The sequence below is a fragment of the Orcinus orca genome, chromosome 11 (genome assembly GCF_937001465.1).
Source record: "Orcinus orca chromosome 11, mOrcOrc1.1, whole genome shotgun sequence".
NCBI classification, from domain to species: Eukaryota; Metazoa; Chordata; class Mammalia; order Artiodactyla; family Delphinidae; genus Orcinus; species Orcinus orca.
The window spans coordinates 61,751,932-61,772,745 of record NC_064569.1 but is presented as its reverse complement, the minus strand read 5'-3'; the positions used below and the strand labels follow the sequence as shown (position 1 = coordinate 61,772,745).

The window sequence follows — 20,814 nt, the reverse complement described above, 5'->3', positions numbered from 1 at the left end:
TTACAATGTCTCAACCATGGGGGGGGGGAGGAATTATGAGTATAACACAGTGCCTACTACCCAGATGTGGTCCACAGCCTGAATGCTTAGGAATAAGGATAATAAGTGAAAAACAACCACCAAGAGGGATTGTTCTCTGACTGCCTATTTCAGCATAGAAAGGAACTGACCTGATAAGACTTTGCTGGGGGCTGAGAGGAGGGTGCAGATGGGGGTCAAGGCCATCTCCCATACTCTCCGGCAGCAGCACCAGTGAAGATCCAGATCTGGCTTCACTTGATGGCGGCAGCAGCAGCAGCTGGCGCCCTTGACAGAGGACACAGTGGCATCACAGGACATCCCTGACTTTCGGAGTGACAACAGCTTCATCAGCAGGAGTAGCCAGGCTACATGGAGATATCTGATGTCATGCATCCCCAGTAGGGGTAGAAAGAAACCAACATATTGCAGTGGAGGCCTTGGGTATCAGGGAGGTTGAAGGGACTTGTTTCAGAGTATGTGTGACTGGGGGCGCCCAGAATTCACGGGAGAGGCAGGAGTGAGTCTCTGAACAAGGCTAGAAGGTCCAGTGTTTTATAGGAGGTATTACAAAGAAACAATGTTTTGTACTTTAAGGTTAACCCAATTTTTACCCCCAGGTGTGGTCTGAGGATAAATGTCTTAACATGCTACATGGATGATGTTGGTTAAGTGATTACTCTTTCCAGGAACAGTTTGCATTTTAAGAGGGACTTCTTGGAGACAATACCTTAACTTTTGTATATCAACACTTCCCCCAACTGTTTAGTGAAGTTGTGGGCTAATGTATCTCCATTTGGGCTCAATACTCTACTTGTCCAGTTTTTCCAAGGCTGAAGGCCCCTGCATACGATGAGATGGCTCTAGGTTAGGAAAAGATAATATTTGAAGTATTTAAAGTTAAGTTTCCAGTCCCTGAGCCCCTAACCCCAGACTCTTCTTTCCACTTCACAATGAAAACATTTTCATTTGGTCCTACAAAGCATTATAATGAAAAAATGCTATTAAAATAATGCTATTAGGAAGGTATAAAAAGTTACCTGCAGCCATTTAATTCTAACCTTAGAAAAATAGAGATGATAAATGTCAGTCTTCGGCCTGATGTTTTTTAACATTCTCATTATTAATGTACGTATGTACATAATGTAATATGATTAGTAGAGATGTGTCCAGTTTCACCAAATATGGAAATAAAAAAGTGACTTCAGCAAACATCTTACACATCCACACTATGTGATTAGACGCCAGCAGCAGTTTTAAGAGGATATCCTAAGTGTCCAATAAACACTTAGAATGACAGAAATGGAAGGTTCTTCAAAGGTCCTCCAAATCACACAAACCAGTTTAAAGAAAAAAACTGAGGCCTAGGTAGGCAATACCTTTTGTTCCACGGCCAAGCTTGATCTAGAACCTATGTCTCTCCACTACTCAAAGTGAATTCCTTCCCTTCTAGATAAGGCTCTGGAGATTAACGGGATGCCTGTCCCCCATTTTAGCCAGAATCTCGGTTCCAGGGCAGCGGTCAATCTCCATTTTTACCCTCCAAACATTGTGGTCTCTCCAAACAACCACGCCCAAACCTGCAGCATAAATGTAGCATCACGTAAAGCAGTGTCCCACTATACACTCTCCGTTATCACATTATTCCCGGAAACACCTAACCCAGCTCAAAATCCATCCTATCTGCTGTGGTCTGAAATGTTACAGCACAACCCACTCCCTGCATCCTTGCCTATAACATGCACACATAAGTACACACATGCAAACATGCACACAAAATATGCTATCTTTTCATTAAGTGAGGACGCAAATCACACAATCATTAAGGTAACTGACCTTGCTCAATAGTGCCCAGGATGACAAGGAGTCTGTAAAGATAAAGAATGAATTCCCTCTGTTCCACGTAACCACAGCTTAAGCAGCTCTCTTTGAACAGCTGGACATCTGGATGTCATTTGAGATGGGAGCCATAACTGCCCTTTGGTATTAATATCTTTTTTTTTTAATTGTTGCTAAGGCCATGAGGAGGAACCAATCATGAACTCATTCTCCTTCTGACATTGCTTACAGTCAGCCAAGAATAAATTTTCTGCCTTCTCTGAACCTGCAAGCAGTTAGAGAAGCAAATATATCACATTCTCAGACCCAGGAATAGCTGAAGACAAAGGCCATTTTAAATGGCAGCCCTCAGTTTAAGAAGAACCGTTAAACCGATCCAGTCAGAGACCTCAGAACTGCCAGGATGTGAAGTCAAGGTCCTTCTGTTATCCATGTGGTGAAAAATCAGTTTCTAATTCCCTTCTGTGACTGAATTTTGCGAACAGATGTTACACCAAGATGACTGTGCTTGCAGTGTAGAAAGAAAGGAAAATATCAGAGGAAGCTGATACATTAACTGGACAACTCAGGCTAAATGACATGGATCATATTTCACTACATTTATTCTTTCTGTAAAGTGTGATAAATCTTGAGATTCAGAACCCCAAAAGGGCAAAAGACTATGTCCAAGTTTGAGAAGGCATGCAGTACGTCTTGTATACAGAGGAATGTCAGTCATCATCTGTGTATATTCTGATCACAGCCCTTGCTGTTCATTCTTCTGTTAACCTCCACCTGCCCATCAGATTTCTCATTTACAACCTCATCTCCTTCCGAAAACCAGTGATGACATGGCCATAAACCAGGAAGATCCAGCCCTTTGAAACCTCTGCACCTATTCCAGAGAGCAATACACCTGCCCAACTCTTCCTGTCCTCACTGATGGGACCTGAGGATCCATTTCTGAAACCACTGAGTCAGAGGCATCCAAAGGAGTCGATGCATAACCATACAATTAGCATGTGCAAAGGAACAAGACACTAGGAATTGAAAAAAACTTAATACCCAAGTCCAATTCCAGATCGACTCCGTTAGAAATCTCTGAGTGTGAAGTTCAGGCATAGAAATTTTAAAAAAATCTCTCCAGGTGATTTTAAAGCACGGACAGGATTGAGAACCACGGGCTTAGCACAATACAGAACCCTGGGGACTGTGGCCACGTAGGTAATATTATACTGTTCCAAAGTCAATGATCTTTCAGGCAAAGATTATCGAGGTAGAACTGTAAAATACTTCAAATAGCATGAAACGTGGTGTGGCAATTTTAAAATATGGCCCCAAATTCTTTGTCACTTCTCCCATTGAGAAGTAGGGTATATGTCCTCACCTCTTAAATATGAATGGATCTTTGACTGCTTCGTTTTAAAAAGTACAGCAGAACTGATGCTATCTTAGTTCTGAGGTTACATCACAAAAGTGCGCAAAGTAAAATTTCCACTTTGTGGGCTAGGAGACTCTTTTTGGAGCCCTGAGACACCATGTATGTCCAACCAACTTGAATCACCACGCTGTGAGGAAAATCAAGTCGCGTGAAGAAGGCACATCCATGTCCTAATCCCTGGAACCGGTGAATGTTACCTTATTTGGAAAGGTCTTTACAGACGTAATTAAGGCTCTTGAGATGAGATCATTCTAGGTTGTATAGATGGGACCTAGATCCAATGACAGGTATCCTTTCAAGTGGCACAGAGGAGAGATTTAAGACCCACCAAGAGGAGGCAATGTGACCACCAAGGCAGAGATCTGAGTGAGACAGCCATACATTCGTCAGGACTGCTTACAGCCACCAGAAGCTGGAGGAGACGAGGAAAAGATTCTCTTCCAGCGCACCAGAGGGAGTGTGGCCCTGCCAACATCTTGATTTCAGACTTCTGGCCTCCAGAATTGTGAGAGAATAAACTTCTGGCTTACCAACCAGTCTGTGGTAATTAGTTACAATAGCCACAGGAAATCAATACAGTTGGGAAAAAAAAATCTTCATCTAATTTTCTGCTTCTACACAAGTGCAAAATTTAATAAATTGCAATTTTATTCTTTATAGTTGTCTCCTTATGCTTCTACTTACAAGACAGATTTCAGCTTAAAATATCATTTCTATTATAAAAGTGTCAAATTTTTATAACTATTGTTATTTTTCTTTAAGTTTAATATTTCCCATGCTTTTTTGGGGGGGCTTTTTAATGTATGATCTAGCAGTGATTTTTAGGCTGTATTTATCAGCAACCTAAATAGAGTACAAAGTGAAGCACTTGACTGAGCATTCTGAATTGTGCAGAAAGTTTGTTTAAGTACATTTATATGTTTAATATATAAATTCGGGAGGTGAGGGGTGGAAAGTGAAGCACTTGGTACAGAAAGGATAATAAGGAGAATGATATCCTTGCTAGAAAGGATACAGTTTGTAGGGAAATGTCTGCAGACATGCTTTAAAGAAGGCTGGCAAATTCCAATAGTGGAACATCCTACAAAAGAACTTACCAGTCAGTACTCCTCAACATTGTCGAGGTCATCAAAAAGGAGGAAAGTATGAGAAATTGTCACAGCCAAGAGGAGCCTATGGAGACATGAAGACTAAATGTAATGCTGTATCCTGGAACAGAAAAAAGGACATTGGATAAAAATTATGGAAATCTGAATAATGACTTTCGTTAAGAATAATATAGCAATATCGGTTCATTTAACAAACGCACTACACAGTAAAGATGTTCATGAATAGGTGAAACTGGGTGCCAGATATGCGTGAACTCCCTGTGCTATCGTCTCAATTTTTCTGTAAATTTAAAGCTGTTCTTAACATCTATTAAAACACACACACACACACACACACACACATACACACACAAACGGCTGTCTCTATCAACATTCCTATTTTAAGTAAGAAACTAAGGTTGAGGGAAGTGAAACATTTCATACAAATCAGCAATGTTGAGGAAATTTTCTCGACTTTCCCAGAATGCTAGTCCATACTGCAGAGAGTTACTTAATAAGGCTAATTATTGGCGATGATCTGAAAAGGTAACACCACCAATAAACTTTTCTGGACTTGCAAAGAAAAAACAGCTGGTTCTGCTGGCAGTCGAGTTTCCACAGCTAACTGGCGTGCCATCTGCTCGCAGCATAGAGTGGTAACCATGGTTCACGTGTCACACCAGCGTTCGTGTTAAGAAGTTTGCCCCAACAAGCCTGGACAACTTCGCTTCCGCGCAGGTTGCTGGGGGGAGGGGTGGCGGCGGCAGCATCCAGAGTGTGTATATCGTTTTTCCAAACTCCATCTGCTCTCCCCTCCTCAGGCTGTGCCCGCGGTCTCCCCGCGCCGCAAGCCGCTGGACGGGCGGGTCTTTTACGCATAACAAAAGAGTCCTCCTCCTCCTCCTCCCGCCGCCCCGCGCCGCCCCCACCTTGGCTTCCCGCGGCCGCCCGGGCCCGCGTACCCGGCAAGAATTGGCTCCCGGGCCCGAGGTTTCCAGGTACCCGGAAGGGGGAGGGGGCGAGGCGGCAACAATTGGGCGGGTGAGGTCGAAACGCGCGCCCAGGAGCGCCAAGACTCCGAGGGGCGGCGAGCCCGGGCCGTGCCGCCGCGCGATTGGCCGGCGCAGCCTCGCCGGCCGCCGCTCATTGGTGGATTCTCAAATTCGGTCTCAAGGCGCCAGAGGAGGTGTTTTAGCGGGGACTGCGATCCGGAGCTAGAGTCGCGCTCGGCGTGTCGGAGCGCTGGCGCTGCCCGGACGCCGCGGGGTCCCCGCTAGCGCAGGGCACTCGGAGCGGGGAACTGCGCGCCTCGCTTTCCCCGCCCGATGTCGCCGCCCGGCTGCTGATCGACTCGCCCAGCTGATCCCGCGCTGCTGTGGGGTCGTGGAGGTCCCGGTAGAGGCAGGAAGGCTCCTTCGCAAAGGGGGAGTAAGTAGCGTGCGGCCCCGGCGCTGGCGGGGAGGCGGGAATTGGGGCGAAAGGGGACCCTCCCGCCCCGGCTGCCAGCCTGCCACCCTTCCCCTCCCCGGCTGCCGCAGGACCAGGCGTGCGAGGGGTGTCTGGGCTCCAGCTCTCCCTCCGGCCGGGCAGTAGGGAACTTGCCCTTCCTCACGATCTGGGGGTTTCATTGGAAAAGTTTATATTTGGGGTCTGCTCGGAGGCCTGGGAAAGGGCTGCGCTGAGCGCTGAGTGGGTTTGGTCTAGCGATCAGGTTTCCTTCCCCCCTGATTCAAAACCCCTCAAAGCCGAATTCCTCCCCGTTCTTTGCGCCAAAATTAACTGACCTAGGAGACCCTGTGCTTTCTGACAGATTTGCCCTACACTCTCCTGACTTGAAACTTAATTTTGTCCTGTTGCTTTTCATTAAAAAGTATTATTTTTATCGGGGTTTTTTTCTTCCCAATTGCAGTAATTACTAAGCACACTTAAGTGTTTGTGCTCGTTCGTGTGCGTTTCGGAGAGTTGGAGTGGCCACAATCCTGAAAATTCCCAGGATGAGTTTAGGGAGCGGAAGTTCATGTTCATGAGCAAGTAATAGATATTTTTGTTGAAGGAAAGAGTATCCAATTTAAAGTCATTTTCTAATGTAACTGTGCATTACAGATGGAGGTAAATTGTTTAACACTAAAAGACCTGATCAACCCCAGACTAGATTTTGCAATTGAAGATGGGGAAAATGCCCAAAAGGTAAGTGAACTTAAATACCTTAAGTTCTATCATATTTACGATGGTGATGTCTAATTCAATTCAGGATTCCAAAATGCCACTTGTATTTGTCTTAAAAACATAATAATCTTGATGAACATTTTAGGACTATGCTTTTCTTTTTTTTTCTTTTTTTTTTTTAATGGAGGAGGCATCCAACCATTATTGTTGAATTTCTCAGTCATTGTGCAGTGGTTAGATGTAATGTTGAAACTGACTTATATGAATCAAAGATATGCTAGACACTGCAATCAAAGGTTTGTAATAACTGTAGCTATCAAGAGTAGAATTAGCTAATGCTGGGCAGGAATATTAAGCCTCAGTTCCCAGGAAAATAGACTTTTTCACTCTAAATGCTAGATTATTAAAGTGCAGTGAAATGTTCTTCATCCTGATGGACCAGCTCCTAGAGGTGGTTCCATTCTCCCAAGAACATGACCAGTGTCTCCCATATAGGGAAATAAAGTGACTGAGCTCACCAAGGGCTCTTTGAATATTTTACAGTGTTACTTCTGGTTTTGCACTGAGCTTTCCCTTGTGGTTTTTGCATGACTTGTGATCTGTAAGACAATAGTAGTGTCTTCAAGAAACATTACAAAGTGAACCGGCCATAGCAATGTCTAAACAGGACCCATGTCAGCACAACGCCCTCACCAGCCCGTGCCCTACGGAAAAGGTGTAATAGCTTGTTAGTAGCGAACATCTAAGCATTTTGGGGCAGAGTCAAGTAGATATGACAAACCCGGGTTTACAAAGTTTAAATATCAATCTGAGCATAGCAACTTCCATAGGCATTGAACTTCTCTGGTTCCTGGGCTTAATTTTAGGCTTAGCACCCACAATGAAATTGCCTGGTTGCAAAGCACCTGTTATATGGGCCTTTGAAGAATACTTGACAACCGTTAATTTTGGGTAGGTGTGAAACTGTATGCTTTTTCATGTAGGGGTTTTTTTCCCTCCACCATTTGATTTATTTTTGTTAGGAAAAGAAGTATACCAAAACATTATTCTTTTAAAGAGCATTTTTAAAGAATTCGCTATGCCATCTGAGAGTGGCAATGCCCAGACTTTAAAGTATATATTCAGAGTTTTGGCTTTGGGAGTTTCAGAGCAAAACTTTTTGTTTTCCTTTGTAATTTGGATGGGACAGCCTTGAAAGAATGTGTATACTTTTATATAAAGTCAAAGTGTCCACCTCTTTCCTTCTGGGTCAATGACTTTTTATCGTGCCTTCAACAACGTTACTTCTCCTACTCTAGTTAGCCCAGTAAGTGCTGTGCCCAGCTGAGCTTTCATATTTTAGTGGGTGTAGAGAAAACCTCAAATGACGCCATAGAGGTTTGGGAAAGTGGTTAAAATGTTTGAAATAGAATACACGAGCAGGGCTTATTTCACCTGTCAAAGAGACGGCAAAGGAAGAGAACAGAGCGCTCCTGCGAGATGCTAGGCTGGGCTTTTGTCTCTCTTTTCACATTGCTGTGAAGTAAAGGAAGGAGGATTTCTAGGGCTGCCGAGAACGTGGGATTCGGAGTCAGAGAGATCTGGGTGTGATTTCCTGCTTTACCATTTGTTAACTTCATAACCTCAAATAAATATATTTATTCAGTCTTTCAACAAATATTTATGTTTCAGGGGCTGGGGGTACAGCGGTTTAATAAGTCTCCTAGCTTCCCTAAGCCTATTTTTTTCTTCCATAAATTGAAATTAATAAGTAGCCTCTCCTCTTTGGGTGTCTGTAAAGCACCCAGCAACCCATACTGTTCACACCTTACTCTTTTTTTTTTTTTTTTTTTTGCGGTACGTGGGCCTCTCACTGTTGTGGCCTCTCCCGTTGCGGAGCACAGGCTCCGGACGCGCAGGCTCAGCGGCCATGGCTCACGGGCCTAGCCGCTCCACGGCATGTGGGATCCTCCCGGACCGGGGCATGAACCTGTGTCCCCTGCATCGGCAGGTGGACTCTCAACCACTACGCCACCAGGGAAGCCCCACACCTTACTCATTTGAACTGACAGCCCAAAGATGAATATGATGCAGGCCTGGCCCTCGGTTACCTGAGACACTTTCAGGGACTGAGATGTAAAACTCACCAACTAGACTGTGATTTGGTAAGAGCTATAGGAGTGGGAACCAAGTGCCCCAGCAGAACAGAAGATTAAGAAAGAAATTCATGGGGAGTCTAGGGCAAGTTGGAAAGCTTCACAGAGGTAATATCTGGGCTGAGGACTTCAACTATAAGGAAACAAGAAGGAGTAAGACGGTCATTATAGGCAGACTCTATATGAGTATATGTGCTGTGGACATTCAAGAAATGTTCAAAGTTTCCAGAGTGGCCAGAAGCTAGTGGTACTTCTTGAAACCCTCTGGTGGGTGCCTGGAACAGTATCCTATGGGTCAGTCGGCATTTAGAGGACTTATCTTTCTTGACTGTCTGATCTTCATTGCTCAAGGTCTACAGGTAGGCATCCATCTTCTTACCACTCACGGAGAAACTTTTCTTTAAAACATAGAGGAGTTTTCAACGCCATTACCCCATCTTACTGTGCCCAAGTTGTGAGATTATAAGCAAGACTCTCCTCTTCAGTTGTCTACAGTGCATTTAGGAATGACAAAAGTAGAAAAAGGATGGTTTGGGATGAAGCGGTGGACAACAAGGATTGAGCTGTTGGGAGGGCTTTGTGAAGGAGATAACACTTGAGCTAGGGCTTGAAGGGATGAGTGCTAAGACTTAGGCAAGTAGAGAGGAAGGAAACTAGTAAAGAAGTAAATCAGCATGGTAAATTTGGGGACACGCCTAGACTTAGTGGGCATGGGTTTTCTTTGAAGGTCATTCATCTTTTGGGAGTGGTTAAAAAAGAAGGTGAGTTCAACTTGAAGCATGTATTTGTACCCGTGTGATTACAGGTAAACAAATATGTACAAGAGGCAGTTGGTTGCCTGATCTGGGAATTCACGGAAAGTCCTAGCCAGTTACAAACTTGGGAATTAACAACATACAGGTTGGTTTTAAAGCCTTGTACATGAGTGGGTGAGCTGCCCCGGAGAGAGCAAACAGGGAGGTGTGGAGGGCTGAGTTTCTAAGAGGGGAAAAAGAGGAGCCAGTGAAGGAGGCTGAGAAGGAACAGTCAGAAGAGAACCAAGAGAGAAAACAGTGGTAGCTCAGAAGGACTGAGAGTTTTATAAAGCAAATAGTCAACAGTCTTAACCGTTGCAGTGAGGTCAAGTGCAATATTTTGCCATTGACTTGTCAACTGACAGATGACCGAAGTGAGAGCAGTGGATCAGAGCAGACTGGTGGTTTGAGGAACCCCCTGGGAGACAGGCAGGGGAAAGCCCTCCGTGTGGATTACTAATTCTGGAAAGTGTGCTCTGAAGGGAAGGAGAGTTGTTAGTCAATAGCTAGAAGGAGACGCCTCCTGACGTGCCTGTCATATTTGCAATGAGTCTTAAACAGCAGGTCGGGTTTCAGTGGGCAAAGCTTAGCCCATGGCTTTAGAGTCAACGTGATGGTGTGCGCAACGGCTCAGATGTGATAAAATTTGGGGCAGGTTTGAAGAAGAACGATGGACTGTTTGGACAAAATGTGGGACGTGCATGAGATGGGACCGGAAAAGAGGTTGGCAAAATGTCACCAAGGGCCTTGAACAGGCTGATGTCTATGTACTATTTGAGGTAACATGATCAAAGCTGTATCTGAGACAGAAGCAAGACTAGAACCGAGATCTTCTAATTACCAGGTCCTTTCCATGTCAGCTTACAGCTCAGTCATAATGCTGGTATAATAAATAATAATGATGATGATGGTGATGAACATTTGCACAGCACTTCACAGACTACAAACTGCTTTCACTCTCATTATCTGATCTAATCCTCACAGCAACTGCATGGCAGGTAAGCCAAGGTGCATCACCTCCATTTGCACATGAGAACTGGAGAACCCGTTTCCTGGGGACTGTCTCCAGGCCCTCTCTAATTGAAGAGGTGATTTCCAGGGTGTTGCAGCTTGACTTCCTGGCAAGCAGATCTGACGTGGAGATTAGTGTGCAGGTGGTTTATTAGGGAGTGCCCTGGGGATGGGAGCCCATTTAAGGGAAGGGAAGGCAGCAGAATTAGACAGAGGGAGAAGCAGAGCTGCAGAACAGTCTCAGTGGAAGTTGGGTTTACCCCATAGGGAGTTCTGGGACGACCCCTCGGAGGAGTCCTGAGTCGGGGTAAGGGGACCAAGCTGTTACATGTCAATGCTGCCTCTCCCAGCCACTGAGGACAGTACCGGCCTCTCGGGAAGGCGTGTGATCCCGGATGAGTCAGCCCTCTTCAGCCAAAGCGTGAAGAAGCTTACTATTGACATTACTCCAGCAGCTGGGGAAATGAGTCATTCATTCCAGAAGTGAGCCAGGTGCATCCCAGTGTCCACCACATGGCTGGGTAGCCTTGCTGGAAAGCCTTGGAGATATATAATTTGGTCTGAACCCCTTATTTCAAAGATCTGGAAACTTGGGCCCAGACAAAATGAACAATTTGTGCAGTATCAGAAAGATATAGAGTGGAGTCAAAAACCGCTCTATTTCTGAATTCTCATTCCAATCCCCTTTCCTTTGCCTTCTACAGTGTCAGGATTGCAGGATACACAGACGGATGGATCAGGATGTGATTAGATTGCAGCTGACTTTCTGCCCACCTGAAACCTCAGAAAACAATTTGCTTGGCATTTTTTTCTGTTGAGTAGAGGTGTGATAACGATCGTAACCTACCATGTGACATAACTCCCCTTCTACTTTAAGTATTACTTAAACTGTAGTGAAAATATGTCAAAGTGCTGGAGGAAATAATTCACCTGAATTGCTCCTTGGTAGGGAAAAAGTAGGAGCTCAGTGTTCCTGGGAGGACAGGTACCATGAGGGCTGTGGAGAAGAAGGATGAATCTCTGCACCTCAACAAGCCTGGGACACGCCCTCCACCGTTGGGATACCTTCTGAAATAACTAGATAATCAAGGCCCTGTGTTCCTTGAGCACATGCGAAGGGGAAGGCATTGGTGCCAAAAACTGTGAGGAATGGGATGTGTGGAACTAGCTCCCTGACCTCCAGAAGTGCACAGTCTCGTCAATGAGACAAGATACATGCCCAGGGAGTTAAATAGCAGTACACTGTGCTATGTTATATTAGCTCTGAGGGCCAGGATGGATGGTAATAAAGAACAGGAAGTGGAGCGGGGGGAGAGAGAATAGCTAGGTTTTATTGAGTGATCACTATATACCAGGAACTATTCTCATAACTCTGGAGATCAGTGTTTTTATGAACTTCATTTTCAGTTGAGAGAATTAAAGTGAGAAGGGAATTGCCTGCTCTCACCCTGCTGATAAGTAGCAGAGGCCGGTAAGCTGGCCCTACCAGCCCACATGCAGAGCTGCTTCCCATGCTGCCTCTCCACAGAGGCTAGTGGGGCCCCGTGGCCTGCTGGATACCTTTTGCTGGAGCTGCGAAAAAGATAACTTCCTCCCAGTTCACACCCAGGACAAGCTTACTTCTAGATGCAGAATTTTGGAAACTTCTGCTGTCAGCTATTTCTTGCCTTACCAATGACTTTTATACTGACTGAGGTTGTATGTGACCTTGGGCAAGGCACCCTCTGTGTGCCTCAGTTTCTTCATCTGTAGGCTAGAAAAATACTACTACCTCGGTTACAGGATTGGATGAGGAGTTAATAGGTGTAAAGTGCATGAAACAGGTATCATGTGTAGCACATAATATGCACTCGGTACTTTCCCTTGAGAGTTCCCTTGTAGAAGACTTCATCAGAATTGTATACTAGTAGGGATTTGTTAAGAGATTTGAATAGATGCACTGCCTCAGGCTGGATGCTTACTGCGGCAGTGGTGTGAGAAATCGTCACCCCCATCTCCACCCCTTTCCTGCTACCCTAGGACAGAACCTCACCATGGCTAGCTGGCAGCTTCTGCTGATCCAGAAAACAAGAGTTGGCCTGCTACCGCAAACTCCAGTTTCTCCCAATTTTTTAAAATTAATTTTATTTATTTATTTTTGGCTGCGTTGGGTCTTCGTTGCTGCGCGCGGGCTTTCTCTAGTTGCGGCGAGCAGGGGCTACTCTTCGTTGTGGTGTGCGGGCTTCCCATTTCAGTGGCTTCTCTTGTTGTGGAGCACAGGCTCTAGGCGCGCAGGCTTCAGTAGTTGTGGCTCGCAGGCTCTAGAGTGAAGGCTCAGTAGTTGTGGCACACGGGCTTAGTTGCTTCGCAGCATGTGGGATCTTCCCGGACCAGGGCTCGAACCTGTGTCCCCTGCATTGGCAGGCGGATTCTTAACCACTGCGCCACCAGGGAAGTCCATCCCAAACAATTCTTTTTCCTTCTTCATATGTTGCTCGTTTATAGGAAAACACTTTTTTTTAAACCACTGTTCAGCCAAAATCCAAGCATGCAATAATCTATAGAGTGATATTGTGTGCAGGAAAGGGAGTGACAGATATGTAATTCATCCACCTTCCTAATTACGTAAAGGCACTATTACCTGGAGGTGAGTTCAACTATGGGAAGAGCAGAATCTTTCTGGGTTTGAATGGCAAAAACTTATTTTAGGGGAAAGAAATTTGTTTCGGTAATTTAGTAATTCCAAACGCGAGTTGTGTGTACTTAGTCCTTTTTCTTAATGGATTAATGAACCCATCATTAATCTTTTCTTTTAATTATCTAAGATAGTCTACTCAAAGAGTCTGGGGGAAGGTGCTAGGCCACAAACTATTACCAAGCTGCAACACATTACGAACAGAACTTGAGAGTTCAGCACTTAGAAACCTCTACAGTCATTCAGTCGATCTGGCCCCTGTGACATCTAAACCTGTGCTCAGTGGTCTCTTCTTGTCGAACAAGCTGTAGGTCAAGTTGAGTGGCAAACTCAAGAGAGTCACATGTGATGGGAGTTGCATATGAGTCCTATGAAGTAAGACCGTGTATCAGTCTCTGGGAGTTTCCAGTCTGTGAAAAACCCTGGTCCTTCACCAGGGGTAGTTTGAGAAGCACTGCTCTGGGGGAGTGACATTAGATAGCTGGGTGGTTTGAAATGTGGCATTTTGTTGGATGCCCTTCCATTCATCTGTCCTGCTAATTGCTCTATTAGCACTGGTGAACATTGAACAAAAGCATAATTGCTCTTCACTAGTTAGTGCAAACTCGTAAATAGTGTTTAAAAAAATATGTCACTTAGAAGCAATATGGGCTCAACCCACATTTGCTCTTATTATCGTCCCCGCCTATTACAAGCATTCACCGCGACGCATAACACTCATGACTTCTTTCACAGAGGTGCCGTGAAAACCATGCTTAAAGGGAGTAGCAGCCACTCTTCGGTTCCCATGATCCTTCTGTTTATTTTCATTAGTCCTACCTATCCTGATACTTTTCAGCCCTGAACGTATAGGTCTGTTTGTATTTTCATGACTTAGTGAATAATGGGAATAAAGTGTACTGTTAGCTGATACCTGCCCTTTCTCATTTTCGCTAAAAGGTCTCTTTTTTAAAATAGGAAAATATATTTGTTGATCGCTCAAGGATGGCCCCAAAGACGCCAATAAAAAATGAACCAATTGACTTATCGAAACAAAAAATCTTCACTCCAGAAAGAAATCCCATCACTCCAGTTAAGCTTGTCGACAGACAGCAAGCAGAACCATGGACACCCACCGCTAACCTGAAGATGCTCATTAGTGCTGCCAGCCCAGACATAAGAGACCGAGAGAAGAAAAAAGGACTGTTCAGGCCCATTGAGAACAAGGACGATGCATTTACAGACTGTCTGCAGGTAAACAGGCTGTGCTCCTAAGACCTTTCATAGAATTTTAAAATGTTTACCTGATCATTAAAAAGTCACAGAATTCTCAGTTTTTCGGTTACTATTGAGTCAAAAGCAGTACTCCACTTAATCTTTTTATTTATTTACAGCTGAAGTGGAACTCTTATTCTATATCTCATTTTTCATAATGAATGCTTTCTTTTCTTCTGTATGATACTGTCTTCACTAGTACACATTTTTAAATGATAATTTTTTTAAGCAATGATATTTAATAATTTTGATCTAATGAAGAAATTTGGATTTTTTTTAATGCTGCCATGAATTATAATTTTTGCTTTGATTTTAAGGGTAATATTAATCTAAATGTTTTTGACTTGGGGAATTTTATCATTCTCATGTATGTTCAGTTCGTTGGTTTGGGGCTTTAAAGTTAAATCATCTTTAAATTACCTGTCCTGTAGGGAACCAGAGCTACTGAATAAGCAGCATATCTATACTTTAAAAAAAAGTTTTTCTTGGGGCTTGAACTGAGCCTTTTTCAAATGTGAGTTGATAAGACAAGGACACTAGTTTAATGTACTTACAATAAGAAAGAATAAGGAAGAATAAGATTTAGCTCCCCCTGTTCAGTTCCATCAACCCTTGGTAAATTGTGAAAAATAAAGAGTCTGGTGACACACTGCAGGCAAGTACATCTCAAATTTTCACGTTAATAGGAATTACACAGGATCTTAGGAAGAGACGGATTCTGATACATCAGGTCTGAGGTGAGGCCTGAGGTTTTATACCTCTTAACATGCTCCTGGTGACGCTGATCTCAGTCTAACAAGCACGCTAGTAGCAAGGGTGTAGCAACCTATAAATCAAGGCTGTAGCAACCTATAAATGACTGCATTGTTCATTTTTTATTTTAAACAGTAGACTCAGCCTCAAATCACAAAGGAGGAAAAGTTCAGTTCAGAGAAAGCAATAGGTAAAATGTTAAGAAAATTAGATTAGGAAATGCATTTTAACCAGAATCTAGGATGGTATGGATTTAGATGTTCCCCTCCACTCGCCAATACCACCCATTGCAATTTCTCTGTTCAGATGTTAACTGTGACATTTTCCCCCTCCCTCTGTCTGCCCTCTGTAGCTTGATGTTGTTGGGGACAGTGCTGTGGACGAATTTGAAAAGCAAAGGCCAAGCAGAAAACAGAAAAGTTTAGGACTCCTGTGCCAGAAGTTTCTAGCTCGCTATCCAAGTTATCCACTGTCAACTGAGAAAACTACCATCTCCCTAGATGAAGTTGCTGTCAGTCTCGGTATGTATTGTGGGATCACCTGGAGGCCTGTCTCCGGTTACGGTGAGACGTTGATTCCTCGGGCAAGCCAAAGGCTTCAGATCACCTCCTTTACTAAGTAAAGAGTTGACCCTCAAAAGAGTGAGGACAGGGGCTTCCCTGGTAGCGCAGTGGTTGAGAGTCTGCCTGCCGATGCAGGGGGCACGGGTTCGTGCCCCGGTCCGGGAAGATCCCACATGCCGCGGAGCGGCTGGGCCCGTGAGCCGTGGCCGCTGAGCCTGCGCGTCCGGAGCCTGTGCTCCGCAACGGGAGAGGCCACAGCAGTGAGAGGCCCGCGTACCGCAAAAAAAAAAAAAAAAAAGAGTGAGGACAGAGGAGCAGGTAGAGCTTTTCTTCTGTCATCATCATTATGCATAGAATTCCAGGGAGCCTTTTAGGCCTGAGGGTCAAACAAATATTTGGTTTTTTTAAGCTTAAAAAATATGTTTACAGAAGACTCACATTACAAATTAATATCTAATATCTTAATCCCATGTTATTTCAGACAGACTCAAAAGATATTTAGAAATATCCTTCTGTTTATTTTTTTAAAATGCTTCAAAGAGTTCAGAACTGGTGTTATTTTTGTTATAAAGCACGATTTGAAAGCAAGAGCATTATGTTTGAAGCCCTATACTGTGACCTTCACAGCAAGTCTGCCCAACTAGTAAAAGCACATCTGGATATAACTCAAACAGCTAAGCCTTATAACAAAGAGGAATACATGCGTTCGCACGGCGTGGGTGTGTGTAATGTGCAGTGGTGTCTGGACTATAAATATGCCGACTGCCGATTCAGAATAGAGACTCCTAGTGGACGTGGATTGCAGTTGGTTTCAGAATGAACATACTGTTGACAATAAATAAGTAGAAATCACATGATTTGAAGATGTCAGAGTGTCCCCTTAAAAGATTAGGAGGGTTTACATACAGGGGAAAGAAAGGCTCGAAGAAATCAGCCCAGTAGGCTTTATGATAGAGTATATTTTTAGTTTGTTTATTAGTTCTATATCTTCCCGTAGCCCAAAGAATGTGACCCAGTAGATGGTTATCACTCTGAATTATTCAAACTGATGGCTAAAAAGATTTTATTTGCTGGAAATTGAGGTAATGAGGAACCAGTGTGTTGTGATGGGAAGACCATGGGCTGTACTTTGAGTAAGACAGAGCTGGATTTCAAGCCCAGCTCTCTAATTTACAGACTGTGAGAGCTTTAAAAAGTTAATTATTCTTTTCTCAACTACAGCCTAGGGACCATAGCACCTACCTTGCAGAAACTTAGAAAAGTTGGGGATAATGTCAGTAACATGCCCAACTCAGAGCCTGGCTTACTCTTATTGCTACATGGAACAGTTTCTACTCAGCTCTCATTAGAGGTACTCCCCCCACCCCCTCCACCATCTTCAAGCCATCCTGTGATCCTCTACAGCTAGGAGGAAGCAGAGGGCTTTGACGGGGGGCCATTTTAGAACCCGGAAGTAGAATACAGTATTCTGGCATTGGTAGCAATGAACCAAGAAGGGGAAGGTGAGCCAGCTGGACAGAGGCTTGGTGTAGACATAGCTGAGGAACTGGGTCCGGAAACTAGTCTTAAGAAGATGAGGGTAGGGACTTCCCTGGTGGCGCAGTGGTTAAGAATCCGCCTGCCAATGCAGGGGACACGGGTTTGAGCCCTGGTCCGGGAAGATCCCACATGCCGTGGAGCAACTAAGCCCGTGCGCCACAACTACTGAGCCTGCGCTCTAGAGCCGCAAGCCACAACTATGAGCCCTCGTGCCACGACTACTACAGCCCGCGCGCCTAGGGCCCGTGCTCCCCAACAAGAGAAGCCACTGCAGTGAGAAGCCCGTGCACCGCAACGAAGAGTAGCCCCCGCTCGCCGCAACTAGAGAAAGCCTGCGCTCAGCAACAAAGACCCAACACGGCCAAAAATAAATTAAAAAAAAAGAAGAAGATGAGGGTAAAACAACAGATCATACGATGTCTTTCTCATTGGGGTTCACGAAGCCACCTTCCTCCATATACCCAGGCCTCCTCAAGAGTCCTTGCACTGATATCAGTGCAGAAGACAAAAGATTAGATGTTGGAAAGCTACATTACAGGTCCCAGGGAGGACAGAAGAGTGGGATCCTACTCTCATATGGGCTGTAAATCCCCATGTTATAACCGCCTGGAACAGAATGCCAAAGATTTTTGCAACAGCTTCCTGCTGTTTCACAATTTCCAAGACCTGCCAGATGAACCTGCCATCTCTCTTCACGTGAGATCGTAAAAATGGAGTCCCTTCCTAGAAGCTGTTTCAGGGGTAACCATCTCCTGGGATTGAGTCTAAACTCCTGCTCTATCCCAGGTCACAAGCTTTAAGACCATATTTTAACCAACGATGTGCAAAGCATTCAAATTGCATTCATTCCCAGTTTCTGGTCTCATGTAGATTCGATACTGATATTATAGAGAAGAGGTTAAAGAACTGGGAGTGACTTTAGTAAATGGAAAGTTACACAGCCTGGGAAACTATTTATTGAGCTGAGATGCTCTTGATAAGCTCTATGGGGCATAAGGGAAGCATGGTAACAATTGGTAAATCCTCAAGGGCATAACTAATGCCATGCCTACGATTAATCGGATTGCCTTGAATACAAAAGAAAAAGAAGGCTCAGCGCCAGGGAAGACTTTCCTGGCAGAGCAAGCCCCAGAGTTACCTGCAGGACTTGAGACCTGTGACGTGGGAAGTTTAGGTACACCCAGCCAGTGGACAGTTAGTCCAGATTGCAAAGGTGAGTGATTATTCAGGCAAGTAGCTGCCTATGGGCTTTTGCCAGCACCACCTCCTGAACACTTATGGTGCACAGCAAGCATCATCTTCCTCTCTTAGTTGTCCCAGTCTTCCTTTATTTCTTGAGATGTCTAGCCACTAGATGGAGACTTAGCAGCTTGTGTCTAATACAGAATAACAAAACAGCCAGACATATGGCTGGCCCTGGGCTGTCTCAGTTGCATTCACATGACATTTCTAATGGGAAGGTTTGTAACGTTCCACTCTCAACAAGATGTGTTAATATATGAAAACAGACTGGAATAAGGAGCCAGGCAGATCCGGACAAGGGGCTGCTGACTGCTCTGGCCAACACCTTCCAGCAGGCATCTGGCACCAAAGCCTGAGCTTTTGAGAGTGAAGAGCCTTTCCAGGTCACGAGCCGAAATGTTCTGACTGCAAAATGCCTCTTCATGCACGGGGTAGAATTTCCTCTCAGCTCCACAGTTTTCATTGTAACCTGGTTTATTTCTTGTGTTAAATCTTTGAAAGGCCAAGAGCTACGTGCACCAAGTCTGCCCTGATTATAGAACAGCTCTTGGCACGTGAAGAGAAAGAAGGCATTTTTGTACCTGGGCCAGTCTTCTGAGAGATGCCTGGAGGCTTTTGTTACGGATACTTAGGCGAGAGCACAAGGGGCCAGTTGAGTCCCCAAAGCCTAAGGGCCTATTGCATAACAGGATGAGTCAAGATGGAAGATTTAAAAATCTGTTTCTACTGTCCCCTCTTATGCTAGCAGGAATTTTAGGTATCTCCAGTGCCACGCAGGAAGTACTGATATTTACCAAATAACATACAAAGAGTAGATAAATGAACACCTATCAGAAACCCTTTAAGTTTATGATCACATTTAATCCTCATCATTTTATGAGATAAATACTAAGGCACAGAGAGATTAAGTAACTTCCCAGGCTCACCCGACTAGGAAGGGATAACGCAGGGATTCCAATTCATGCAGTCTGACCCTGAAGCCCCCGCACTTAACCAGCGTAAATATTTTTAGTAAATTCAATAGACTGCTGGTAATCCTGGCTATTTAGGGCGTGTTGGGAAAGTGGGTAGGGAATTGATGAACTGGATGGTCAGCCTCTGCTAGAGTTTCTTTCTGTGCTTTATCAATGGGCTGTTTGGCAGGATACAGTGAGTGGGAGCCCAGGGAGAGTTGTCCACAGGTGTGATGAGCAGAGGGCGGCCTGTACGTTGTTCCAGCCCTGGCACTAGCTTCCTCCAGCAACTTGAGAAGGGTGCCCAAGCCCTTGACTCCTGAGTTGCCAGTGCAAAATGGGAAACAAAATACCATCTGTTTTCCTTACTGGCCATTAAGAGAATTAACAAGTAATTTTTTCACATCATTCAAACTCCAGGAAAGGAGAATATGGTCCAATAATGAGTTAACAGTTACCGGACACAGTTCTATAGTCTGTATAACTAGGATCACAAGTCAAAATCAACCATCCAACATTCATCAAGCATTTATTACTATGACGTGTGTTGCTGAAGCCCACCCGTTTTAACGCACTGAAATGTTCATGTGGTTTGCCTAACAGGTCCAAAGAAAAGTTGCTCTACTATTTATGTAATACAGATGGAACTGTCATCCATCTCAAGGTGGATGTTTATCCTAGATCTTATCGAGAGTTGGATCCCAAGAAGAAAAAAATTTCTTTTGCTTGCATTCATATAGTATGAATTTGTTGAGCAATTTTATTTGCTGGGCAGAGTATCACACAAAATAGTCCACAGACAAGGTCCAAGCCTTCAAGGACTTTATACTCAAAAATGTTGGTCGGCATGATGATGGCTGGCTTCTCTTTTTCAAACAGGCGTTGAAAGGAGGCGCATCTACGACATTGTGAATGTGCTGGAGTCGCTGCATCTGGTCAGCCGGGTGGCCAAGAATCAGTACGGCTGGCACGGACGGCACAGCCTGCCGAAAACCCTGAGGAACCTCCAGAGGCTAGGAGAGGAGCAGAAATACGAAGAGCAGATGGCACACCTCCAACAGAAAGAGCTCGACCTGATGGATTATAAATTTGGGGAACGCAAAAGAGATGGCTGTCCAGATTCCCAGGATCCACAGTTACTGGATTTCTCTGAACCGGACTATCCCTCTTGTGAGTCCACGGTACCCACACGAGTAATGGCAGGGAGAGGGCGATGGTGTCTTCTGAAGAGAGTCACTGCTAAGATGGGAGGAACCAAATGGACCACCCTGGAGGGAGATGTCCTCTTATTCTCTCTCCTGAAGACAGGGAGACAGATGGCTTCCCGACTGGGCTGCCCACTCAACCTCACTGAAAAACTGTGTA

General features: G+C 44.6%; 1 protein-coding gene across 1 annotated transcript in view; it reads left to right on the top strand.

Annotated features, from left to right (window-relative positions):
• The first annotated feature begins 5,559 nt into the window (after positions 1 to 5,559).
• E2F7 (E2F transcription factor 7) overlaps positions 5,560 to 20,814 on the top strand; it is a 31,291-nt gene continuing 16,036 nt past the window's right edge. The window contains exons 1-5 of the mRNA XM_004271576.3: positions 5,560 to 5,793; positions 6,469 to 6,552; positions 14,103 to 14,378; positions 15,505 to 15,673; positions 20,329 to 20,619. Coding sequence (XP_004271624.2) covers positions 6,469 to 6,552; positions 14,103 to 14,378; positions 15,505 to 15,673; positions 20,329 to 20,619 — 820 coding nt within the window. The 5' untranslated portion in view covers positions 5,560 to 5,793. The remainder of the gene's footprint in view (positions 5,794 to 6,468; positions 6,553 to 14,102; positions 14,379 to 15,504; positions 15,674 to 20,328; positions 20,620 to 20,814) is intronic.